General features: G+C 36.2%; 1 protein-coding gene across 11 annotated transcripts in view; it reads right to left on the reverse strand.

Moving 5' to 3' along the window:
- SCMH1 (Scm polycomb group protein homolog 1) overlaps positions 1-12961 on the reverse strand; it is a 169309-nt gene that overhangs the window by 88228 nt on the left and 68120 nt on the right. The window contains exon 2 of one of the 11 annotated variants that reach the window (XM_081818214.1): positions 2628-2673. The exons of the other annotated variants lie outside the window; for them this stretch is intronic. Within the exon in view, the coding sequence (XP_081674340.1) occupies positions 2628-2673 (46 nt within the window). The remainder of the gene's footprint in view (positions 1-2627; positions 2674-12961) is intronic. 11 annotated transcript variants of the gene reach the window in all.

Consider the following 12961-nt stretch of genomic DNA (forward strand, 5'->3'; position numbering starts at 1 on the left):
ATTTCAGCTCACTGAATGGTACCATTTATTTAAACCCAGGTGACTCAGACCAAAAGGCCTAAAAGTCACCTCTGATTCCTTCCTTTCTAGCACCCCTCAAATACAATTAGTCAGCAAGACTTGACAGCATGTGGATCTTCAAACCATCTCTCGCCACTCAAGATTTCTCACCCACCAAGGACCACCCCTGATCTAAGGCCCAGTCACACTCTGCCTAGAATATTCCAACAGCCTTCTAGCTACACTCTCTGCCTCTACTTTTGTCTCCCTACTGTCTATTCTCCACATAACAGCCAGAATGATATGTTTGTGTGTGTGTGTGTGTTTTTAAATATAAATCAGATCACATCACTGTTATGCTTACATCCCACAACACAAAAGAAATCTATGGTCTTCAGGTATATTAACAAGGCTTACATGGTATGGAACTTGCTTACTTCTTATAACTCATCTCCTGTCACTCCTCTGCCCCCCATTCACTGATCTTTCTGTTTCTCAAACACATCAAGCTGTGTCCTTCTGCCTCAAACACCCTTCCCTTTCTCAAATCTTTGTTAGTTCTTTGCTGAAATATCATCTCCTCAGAGAGGCATTCCTAGACCATCTTACCTAAATCCTGCTCCCTTTTATTTGTCCTTAGCCCTTATCATTGTCTGGATTTTCTTTCTTTTTTCTTTGTAGTGTGTATGTCTTTTCCAACTAAAATATAAACTCCATGAGAGTTTTTATTGAACAAAGGAAAAATCTCCACTTAGTAAACAGGTACCAAGAATCGATGCGTACTTTACCATGTTATTCCATTTAATACCCACAAAAACCAGGTGTGGCAGAGTTTATGAATGATCTGGCAGGTGAGGCAATTGAAATTCAAGGTTAAAAGTCAAGGAAGAGCAACTCACCAGTGGCCACATAACTAAACTTGTAAGTGGCTGAGCTAATATGACAAAGCCAGATCTCTTTAATTCTAAACCCAGGCATGCTGCAAATGTTCTGTGCTTACTTAGGATTTCTTTTAAAAAATATTTATAAAGAACCAGTTATAAGGAGCTTCCAGATATTCCCAAGACAATGGGACTACTGAATAAGTTAGGATCCAGCTGTTTAAACCAACCTTGACCTGAAGAAGCTCTGGACTTAGATGCAGATCAGCCAGGTTTAGGATTTAATCAAAGTTCATGCCCTCTGGTGGCGAGTAACAGAACAGCACTCACCCCAGGAACCACGTGGTTGTGGGCTCCACTCCCTACTCTGCCATTGTCGCATCTAATAATTCCAAGCTTTGTGAAGTTATTAGACTCTACGGCTGTCAAGATGATTCCCAACTCATTCTCTTCTCCCAGAGGAGCTTCACATATATGTACATCTACAAATTCATGTGCAGAAATATGCCACGAACTCACTGTACAACCCTGGACAACTTACTTCCCTTTCCTTATTTCTGTATTTGTCAGATGGTGACACTGACCTAAAGCCGTGCTTCCAGACTGGGGTTAAGTGGACGATCGCAATTTTACCCCACGCATGAAAGAAAGGAGAAGTGAAACAGGCAGAGAGGTGCCGACCACACTGTCTTCCCTGAGGAAGGAGTATCTGCCCTGACTATCTGGGAAGTCTGGATTCCGTTTAGTTCTGATAGGTCTCTATCCCCATATCGGTGGTACACTCCCATATACACTCGCAAACACAAGTTAATTCAGATTGATTTAACTGGGGTTGGGGGTTGTGACTAATCTTGAGATAGGTATATGTGTACATAGGTCTGGCAGGGTCCTTGCTGTAGAGAAGAGGGGGTTTAGTGAATATTTTTAAGACACCATGGTTAAAGTAACTTCCAAATTTTTGGGTTGACCACCCCAGAGGTTTTAATAGAGTTCAAGTTCTGTGATCACAAAATAAGATGTGTATCTTTTTAAAACCCCCTTTCTATTGACAGGCCCTGGAGGCTACTTAGCAAGTGGAAAGACTGATCAGTGACAGGAATATACAAAGGGTTCTTTTCAAGTCAAGGTACCACATAGACCCCAGAGCATGTGACCACGTTTGCTGACTAGGCACTTTGTCCTGGGATCCTGACACACTTGACTAGGGCCCTCACCAGAAGCCAGCTTCTGTTTTAGACCAGGGACTCTCAAACGTGGACATTGGAATCCCCTGAGGGAGCATTAAAGACTACACTGGTCCCACCCAGAATCATAAATTCTGATTTAACTGATCTGAGGTAAGGCCTAGGCACTGAAATTTTTAAGAGGTCTCTGGGTGATTCTAACTGGCAGCCAAGTTTGAGAACTAGTGATCCAAATAGTCTTGTTTAGAAGAAATAATCAGTCTTGAGTAGAATAGGTCAGTGAAACAAGGGAGTGTGAGGAAAAGGTTGGCAGCATTGAGTTAATAATGTCATCTGAGGATCATTCTACCTTTCCACCTTTTCCCCCGGAGGACTCTGCAAGGGAATATGAATGTTCCCTTTGTGAACAGCACACACACACGCACACGCGCACACACACACACACATCATACAAGATTTTACAGAAGAATGCTCTTCTAGGGCAATGTTTCCCAAATATAGACCAATTCTGTTAGAGTCTCGGGAGAGTCATTTTACCATGCAGAATCCCAAGCCCCATTACCTAGAGATTCTGATTCAGCAACTCTGGGGAGAGGTCCAGAGGAGGCCTGGGGAACATGAACACACACACATATATATGTATAATTATATACATAATTTATTTAAACTTTTTATTTTGAAAAATCTTAAACCTAGAGAAAAGTAGCAAAAACAGTACATGAACAACTATATACCCTTCACCTAAATTCAACAACTAGTAACATTTCACCGTATTTGCTTTCCATCTATCTACACACAGTTTTTCCTCTGAACTATGAGGAAGTCAGAGACACAGTGACACCTCACCCCTAAATACATCAGTACATTTGTCCTCAGAACAAGGACATTCTCTTTTAAAACAGTAATGTCATACCCAAGAAATTTAATTCAAAATATCCTCAATTGTCCCCAAAATGTCCTTTATAGCTGTTTAATTTTTTAAATACAGGAGCTGATCGAGAATTACATATTGCATTTGGTTGTCATGTTCCTTTAGGCTCCTTTAATCTAGAACAGTCCTGTTGCCTTTTGTTTTTTTTTTTCATGAAGCTGGTATTTTTGAAGAAGAGTGTGGGCTAGCTGTTTAATAGAATATCCCACAACTTCGATTTCTTTCTGATTGTTTCCTTATGATTACATTCATACTAAACAGTTTTGACAAAAATACAAGTGATTTGAATACTTCTCACTTCATTACTTTAAGAAGCACGTAATGTCAGTTTATCTAATTATTGATGATACTAAATTTGATCACTTGTTAAGGAGTGACTGACGGATATCTTCATTATAATTTCCCTTTGTAATTAATAGGTAATCAGTGGGGAAAAACACTGAGATTATGTGAATATCCTATTCTCCGATAAGCTTTTTTACCCAATGGTTTTAGCATTCATTGATTATCCCTGCCTGAACCAACTGAAATGGTGGTTGCAAAACGGTAATTTTCTATCATTCTTTCTATATTTATTAGCTGGCATTCTGTAATTAGACCTTTCCCTGCAACTCTAAAATTTTTTTGTTTTTGTACACTAGGGACCCATGGATGCCAATACCATTGTTCTTTTGTTTTCATTATTTTTCTGATATTTATATTGTTCCAATTTTGGCTGGTCAGAGCCCCTTCAAGCTGGCTCCTATGTCCTTCTGATATGTCCCCATCATTCTTTGAGAATTCTTTTCTTTCTGGCATAATAGAATGTTCCAAATTCACCTTACATTTTCTCTTCTGCTCAGTCTTGAAATCAGCCATTTCTCCAAGGAGCCATGATTCCTTCTAGTGAAGAGTGGGATTTAGAAACCACATTGGTAGTGAGGTGTCATTACTTCTAGACCTTTTCAACGAATAGCGCTTATATAATTATAGTACAAGTATATATAAAATTATATATATTTTTTAAGTTAAGAGTTCATATAGATACCTCCCATTCAAATTCTGTATTACAAGGTTCTTCATCTTCCCCCATCCCATATTTGTATCTTATTTACTCATTTGCTTTATCTTCAATGTATGCAAAATAGCTTCAGATGATTAAGGTAAAATCACTAAGATTAAGAAAACATCAGAATTTATTTGAAGTTCCATTTTTTTCTTTGAAATATGTCCCATTAAGGGTATACTCTGAAGGTTCTGTGTTGAAGTTATTTGAATTAATTCTTTTTTTCAATGTTGTTATGATATCCATTTGATAAACAGTTCAGTTTGTTGCTGTTTGTAATCAATTTTGTGTTATGATTTGTTTTTCTGGTTTCATTTTATTTTTTGAGTAAAATAGTTACATAACACAGAAGTTAAGAGAATATAAAAGAGTATTCTCAGAGAAGTCTCACTCTCATTGCTATACTTTCTACCCTACTCCCAGACACTCCCAATAGGTGACCTTTTCATTATTTTCTGGTTTAACACTCCTGTGTTTCTTCTTATAAAACTAAGTATATAAAATATGTAATTTCGTGTATAAAATGTGCATGTGTACACATATTTCCCCTTCTCTTTCTCAAAAGTAAGTGGCATTAAGTACATTCACACTGTTGTGCAACCATCACCACCGTCCATCTCCAGAACTTCTTCATCTTCCCCAAGTGAACTCTGTACCTGTTAAACAATAATTTGCCATTCCTCCCTCCCCACCAGCTCCTAGCAACCACCATTCTATTTTCTGTCTCTATGAATTTACCTAAATTAGGTATCTCGTTTAAGTGGGATCATACAGTTTGTCCTTTTGTGACTGGCTTATTTCACTTAGCATAATGTCTTCAAGATTCATCTACATTGTAGCATGGGTCAGAATCTCTTTCTTTTTTAAAAAGGTTCAATAATACTCCATTGTATGCATAGGCTACATTTTGTTTAGCCATTCTTCCACTGATAGACATTTGGGTTTCTTCAATCTTCTTGCTATTGTGAATAATGCTTCTGAACACAGGTATACAAATATCTGCTTGAGTCCCTGCTTTTAATTGTTTTGTCTACATACCCAAAAGCGGAAATGCTATATCATATGGTAATTCTATTTTTCAGTTTTTGAAGAAACGCCATATTGTTTTCCATAGTGGCTGCACCATTTTATATCCTCATCAATAGTGCACAAAGATTCCAATTTCTCCACATCCTCACCAATACTTCTTATTTTCTATTTGATAATAGCCACCTTAATGGGTGTGAAATAGTATCTCAGTGTGGTCTTGATTTGTATTTTCCTAATGATTAGTGATGTTGTGCATCTTTTCATGTGTTTATTGGCCATTTAGAGAAATGTCTATTCAAGTCCTTTGCTCATTTTTAAATCTGGTTGTTTTTTATTGTTGAGTTGAAGGAATTTTTAAAAAATATTCTAGATACTAACCTCTTATCAGATACATGATTTGCAAATATTTTCTCCCATCCCGTGAGTTCTCTTTTCACTGTTAATATTGTCCATTGATGAGCAAGTTTTTAATGTGATGTAGTCCAAGTTAACTATTTTTTTTTCTTTTTGTTGCCTGTGCTTTTGGTGTCATTTCCAAGAAATCATTGCTAATTCCAGTATCATGAAGCTTTTCCCCTATATTTCCCCCCAGTAGTTTTATAGTTGTAGCTCCAACATTTAGGACTATCATCCAGTTGGAGTGAATTTTTTTATCTAGTGTGGAGGTAAGGTCCAGCTTCATTCTCTTGTATGTGCATATCCAGGTGATTTTTCTTAAGTTAAATCTTCTTTTCATTCACAGAAAAAAACCCACTACTTTGCTTTGACAAATTATTGTTATAAATATGTTGAATTCTAATTCCTAATATTTTAAGATTTTTAATAGCAATATTCATACACGAAATTGTATGTATGTGTGTGTAACTTAAATCGGACTTAGGTATCAAAATTCTACCTGCTTCATAAAAAGAACCTGCATGTTTTCCTACTTTTCTATGATCTAGAACTGAACTGTCCAGTACAGTAGCCACCAGCCACACAAGCTTTTTAACTTTGATTATAATTAAGCAAAATTAAAAATTTAGGTCTTTAGTTGCAGTAGCCACATTTCAACTGCTCCATAGCCACATGTGGCTAGTGACTACTACACTGGACAGCACAGATGCAAAACATTTCCATCATCACAGAAAGTTCTTTTGGGTATTACTGACTTTGACAACAAGTAGAAGGAGAAAATCTGGTCTTTAAGGTTTTGTAGGATTCCCCTGTTAAATAACCTGCACATAGTGCTTTGCTGTAGGTGCAATTTTTTGAAAACTTTTATATGTTTCTTATGTATCTGTTTAAATATTATAACACTATTGGGGTCAATTTTGACAAATAGTATTTTACTATTTCATCTCACTTTTCTATTTTATTTACATAGAGTTATTTCCTCCCTTTGTCATCTCTACGTTTGTGTATCTGTGCTTATTCCTTTTTTTTCTTTCATAGGCTAACTAGTGGGTTGTGTATTTTTTCCCCAAAAGACCAGTATTTTGATTTATTGCTTTTTTATTTTCTACCTCATTAACCTCTGTTTTATCTTTATTTTTCTTCTTTCTTTTTATTTTCTTTGTATTGTGAGACTCTTTTTCTAGTCTTTTGAATTGGGAATTTACATCCTTAATTTTTATCCTTTCAGTTTTATTGATGTCAAGTGGTTAAAGCTATCAGTTTTCTTCCAACCACTGCTTCAATTAATCTCAAAATTCTGATATATGTTTATTATCATTACTTTTTAGGAATTTTGCAATTTTGGTTTATATTTCCCTTTCCAAACAAGAGTTGCTTAGAGTTTTAGATTTCAATGTAGAAGGGCATTTAGCAGGGTATAAAGTTTGATATGTATACACATATATGATCTACCTTATTCATTAAATTTTTTTTTTTGGGGTACCAAATTATTTGAAGGAATGGTACAAATCAAAGAAGTTAAGTAGATGTTTTGGTACAACTTATAGAAAAGAAAGTCTTTAATACCTTTACTTTTTGTTCTCTTCACCTGCCTTGACTTGAGAGGTGTGTTAAATTTATTAGTGTGTTCGTCTCTATCTCCCTGCACCTACCATAATTTCTGTTTTGTGAAGACAGATGCTTTGTAATTTGGTTCTGAAATATTTTTAACTATTACATAATTTTCATTATGAATTGTGTCACCATTAAACATTTTAAAATAAAGTGGCTTCTTTGTCTTGTTTGATAAATCTTGGTCTGAATTCTATCTTGTCTAATACCAGAACTGCAATCTCCGCTATTATATTGTTTGACTTTCCTTTGTATATCCTTGATCATCCTTTCATTTTTAGTCTTTCTCATTCACTTGATTTTAGGTATGTCTCCTGTACACAGTAAAAGCTGGGTTTGACTCTGAGCACCATTCTGAAAATTTTTTTCTTTTAATAGGTGAGTTAAAACCATTTACATTTATTAATGTAAATTACACATTTGGTCTCAACTCTCTCACGTTATGTTTTATTTACTGTGCTTTCCATATTTAGTTTATCTCTTTTCTCTGTATGGTCTGTTCCTTGATGTTTTTGTTCCTTTGTTATTTAGGACATTTTGGAACTTTGTTTTAGTGGTTACCTTTATACTAACATATTTTCTAATGTCCTTAATTTACCTTTTCCTCATTTAGGCTTCTACTATTTGGTTTATCAGTTTCAGGTGATATCCTTTGATCCCAACTAAGGATATTACAGGAGGAAGGGGGTTTGCTTCCTGGTTCCAGTGTGTTTGCGTGGCGGGCACCTGCAGCACCCCAACCTTCTGCATTGTCCATATCCTGTGGTGCATGACAGCCAGCAGCATCAGTAGCCAGTGCTGCCGCCACCCTCCTCCACCTAGGTGGTTTTGTAGCACTCCAGAGAGACAGCTCTCCATGAACAGCTTTCCTTAGAGGGACCCTCGAAGGCAAATTTCTAGCAAGTTCCACTGCTGTGGCATACCACAGTGACTTCTCTCGTCCAGCGAGCCACAGCTGTGCCCGCTCCAACAACATCTCCGCCCTGAGGATGGGGGCGGAGGGGAGGTCCTTCCTGGGGTTCTCCATCTCAGCTCCAGTCTAGTGGCTTCTCCTTATGTCTGCTCTTATATTCTTTAGAGTTCTCTTTCCTTTTGACTAGCCAATCCCTCAATACCTCAATCCTGTGTTACAGTTAACAACTGTATTACACTTTCTGTGTTCAAATTACTGTGTGGGTTCTCTCTCTTCACTGGATCCAGACTGATACCATACTATTCTACTCTTGTCTCCACCTTTGTTTTTGTCTTAGCTTGATCATTCCTTATTTGGATGAAGGTCTTTCTGTAACTGTTTTCTCAGGTAGGGCCTGGGGTTATAGTATTTCCTGAGTTCTTGCATGCTGAACACTGTTTCAGTATAATCTCAATACCTGAAAAACAGCTTGTATAGATATAAAACCCCGTTATTATTTTCTTTCTTTGTATTTTGCGGTAGAGACGTATGATCCAAACTTCACTTTCTTTCCCTTGTAAATAACTTGGCCTTTTTCCTGGAGGCTTGGGGAGATTTTTCTTTATTCTTAGAGTGTAAGAGTTTTACTAGAATACATCTTAGAGTAACCAATCTGAATCAATTTTTCCAGGAAAAAGGTAGGCCCTTTCAATGTGTAGGTTCAGGTCTTCTTTAATTTTTGGAAAACTTTCTTATATTACAATTTTAAGTATTAATTGTTTCATTATTTTGTTCATCTTCTTCAGAGACTTCAATTATACATCCAATTATACAATCTTTATTGACTATGTTCTATATCTAAGAGTTCCTTTCTGATACTTTTTAACCTTTCCTAATATTTATTTTTATTCTCTTGGATGTTTCTATTTCTCTTCTCAATGTCCCTTATTATATTTTCAGTTAAACTTAGTATGCACTGGGCACCCTGGAATTGAGTCTGCAATTGAGATTATTTTGTTCTTCTTCAATTTTTTTCTTGAGTTTGGACAATTCTATTTTCACATCTTCCTGTCTATTGTGCATTTCTAGTCTGACTTTTAAAATTTATGATTCATGGGATTTTTTTCATTATCTGTCAACATCTGTTTAATTCAAGTTGGGTTGTTGTGCAAGAGTTTTCTTCTGGTTAGTAACTGATTTGGGCAGAATTTTCAGTAGTTAAAATGGTTTTATTCTCATCTTTGGTTTTTCATCATATAGAAGCTTTTTATACATATTGACTGCTGTTTCGTAATCATTTGAAATATATTATATTTTCCCGGACCAGCAAAAACGGGAGGTTCTATTTTGGCAGGAATCTTGGGTTATGAATTTTCTGTTAACCTAGTGAAACACAGTTTCTTCAGTAGATGAGCCTGTTGGAATGGGATGGGAAGACTGGTGTGTCTCTTGACTGATTCTCTTCTGTTTCTGTATAATTCTGAATTACAACCCCCGACTTCCTTCTTTTCCTTCAACATATGTCCCCCAAAGGTAGTCATCTTCTTAAGAGTGCTATCTCTAGTCCCTCACACTTTCAATCCACTCTCTTCCTTTGGATTCCCCAGTAGCCAATGTTCTAATCAAGTAGGTCTTAGCTCTGTTCTTAGTATTTCCCACTCTAAACTGAACTATCTTTTCCTGGAGGTAATTTTGACTGTGTTAGGCTCCCACTGCCCTCCCCTTTCTAAATGCAATTTCTACCTACATAAAACTATTCATTCTGGTATGGGTCAGGTACTAGCTCTAATGATTTCAGATCTTTATATCTGAACACATAGACAACATGTAATTGAAACCTTGACTCCCAGTTACATTTAAACATGAATTATGGGTGGCTTGGTTTGGTTTCCTTTTTGATCTGTACGTTTCTAGAGAATTTACTGGAAGACTGTGATTTAAATCATCACTATTATCCTTGGGAGCTTATATAGTTGACCCCTGAACAATGCAGAGGTTAGGGGTACTGACCCCCACTCACCCTATGCACTCAAAAATCATGTGTAACTTTTGATTCCCCCAAAACTTAACTAATAGCCTACTGTTGACCTGAAGCCTTAATGATAATGTAAAGAGCTGATTAACACATATTTTGTATGTTGTATGTATTATATAGAGTATTCTTATAATAAAATAGGCTAAAGAAAAAAAAATGTTATTAAGAAAATAAGGAAGGGAAAATACATTTATAGTAGTGTACTGTATTTATCGAAATAAATCTGTGTATAATGGAGCTGTGCAGTTCAAACCTGTGTTGTTCAAGGGTCAATTGTATTTTTTAATAGCCTATCAAGATGTTTCTAAATAGTGATTCATAAAGCAGGTTGAGAATTATACAGTACTATGCAGCTATAAAAAGGAATAAGAAATATCTCCATACTACTAAGAAATCAACTTTAGGATATTTCATTAAATGGAAAAAAGCAAGGTTAAGACAAATATGTATAGTATGCTGCATTTATATAAGAAAGTGGGAAATACATATGTATGAATGTACACACAGACACAGACACACAAACAAATATATTTGTATTTTTAAAAAATGAAGTACAGGGGCACCTGGGTGGCTCAGTCGTTAAGCATCTGCCTTCGGCTCAGGTCATGATTGGTCCTGGGATTGAGCCCTGCATTGGGCTCCTTGCTTCCCGGGAAGCCTGCTTCTCCCTCTCCCACTCCCCCTACTTGTGTTCCCTCTCTCGCTGTCTCTCTGTGAAATAAATAAATAAAATCTTAAAAAAAAAAAAAAACACTTAAAAAAAATGAAGTAGAACCACGAGAGACGATGGACTCTGAAAAACAAACTGAGGGTTCTAGAGGGGAGGGGGGTGGGAGGATGGGTTAGCCTGGTGGTGGGTATTGAGGAGGGCACATTCTGCATGGAGCACTGGGTGTTATGCACAAACAATGAATCATGGAATACTACATCTAAAACTAATGATGTAATGTATGGGGATTAACATAAGAATAAAAAAAAATGAAGTACAAGCTATAAAATTAAAAGAAAGTGGTGGCCTATGGCAGAAGAAAGGAATGAAGTGAAGGGGATTTCTCTGAATATACTTTGTTTTATAGATTTGACTTTAGGAATGATGTATGTCACATATATATTTATAAAGGAACATTTCTAAAAAGTAAACTCTAAAAATAAAGAAAAAAATAGAGGGGTGCCTGGGTGGCTCAGTTGGTTGAGCATCTGACTCCTGATTTTGGCTCAGGTTGTGATCTCAGGGTCCTGGGACTGAGCCCCACATCGGGCTCCGTGCTCAGGAGGCAGTCTGCTTGAGGACTCTCTCCCTCTCCTCTGCGCCTCCCCCATTCACGTGCGTGCATGCGCTCTCTCTCTAAAATAAATAAATCTTTTAAAAAAATATAACAAATGAACCTATGTTTATTCTTGGTGGCACTGCCACCCAGAGAGAAACCAATCCAAACAACCTTATAACATATTATTGACTACACTTGAGGGTAAGAAAAAAAGAAATGCAAGTAACTCAAACACTGTCAGTAATGATAATGATAGTGTTACTGTTATTCTGAGACTGCTGTATGTGTACTATACGATAAAAAAAAGGAGTTATTTTGTTAGTCATATGGAGAACTAGGGTTTTGTTGTGGTGCAAAGGAGATACAGATTTAAGACAGCAAAGATAAAGTAAATAAAAACACCATTTATCCTGAATTTTAGTAGGAAGTATCAATATGAACTAATGATTTTACCTTTAATAAAGATAAAAATCTATGCCAAAAAGACATAGAAAGAACCACCAACCCATTAGCACTGAGCACTCTAGTGTTCAGATTACAGTCTCTAAATATCATTTCCCACTAAAAGGAACCCAGGCACCTAAAAGAAATAGCTGATTCCATATTTGGGGCAGATAGTATATAAGATGAGCCTGGAACATTTTGAAATTTCAAAAATCCAAGAGAGCTATCAAGCAATAAAGTCAGGAGACCATTTGATGAGGCTCCTACACAGCCAATGATGGGACAAATCAAGAATCAATAAGGACAATTAGTGCAATGAAATGAAACATGTCAAATATGTATGAATTCTTGGGTTTATGATACTAAACAACAGTAACAAAAAAACTGTCCTTAAATATTTTTGGAGGATGGTAGTAAACCAATTCATCATTTTGAAAATTGGTAAGTAAAGAATCAAGCATTTAAGCTTTCTTCCATGAATGATATCCTTACAATAGCCAAATAACTGATGGAAGTTTATTTTAATAGAAATATTCCATTTAATTTATGTGGATGGAATTATAAGATTAAAATTTCCCATTTTGTAAACATAATGAATTGATTGATCTAAATCAGGGGTCAGCAAATTATAGCCAGCAGACTGGTCATCTGTTTTTGTAAATATAAGATTTTATTGGAACACAGCCTTGCTCATTTGTTTATGTATTGTCTCTGGCTGCTTTGGTATTACAATGACAAAGCTGACTAGTTGCAATAGAGAATGTATGGCCAATAAGCCTGGAAGTTTTGCTGTCTAACCCTTTAAGAAAATCTGTCAACCCTTGATGTAGACCACGAGCAGTAATGGCTGCTACATTATAAAATGAGAGACAACAAGACCATATATGCTTCCTAATAGAAGTAAACACCATCACCTATGAAATATTCTTATGAGAAAATTGAACCTGAACCTGATCAAGCCTCTAGACCTAGCTGCCAATTTCTAGGAAAGAGAGAACAGAGAAACATGTCAAATGATACCATAGAGATACAATTGGCAAAAATCTAATTGTGGGGGATATTAAAGACAAATTATTTAGGTTTTTCAACAAATAAATTGTGAGAAAAAAATAAGAGAGAAGGAGAACCCATAGATTAAAAGAGACTTAAAGGACATATCAACCAACTGCAATATGTGGATCTTATTTGAATCCTGATTCAGAGAAACTAACAGAGAGAGAGAGAAAGAGACAGACAGACAGACAA

The sequence above is a fragment of the Leptonychotes weddellii genome, chromosome 4 (assembly GCF_054177405.1).
Source record: "Leptonychotes weddellii isolate Sample4059 chromosome 4, ASM5417740v2, whole genome shotgun sequence".
Taxonomy (NCBI): domain Eukaryota; kingdom Metazoa; phylum Chordata; class Mammalia; order Carnivora; family Phocidae; genus Leptonychotes; species Leptonychotes weddellii.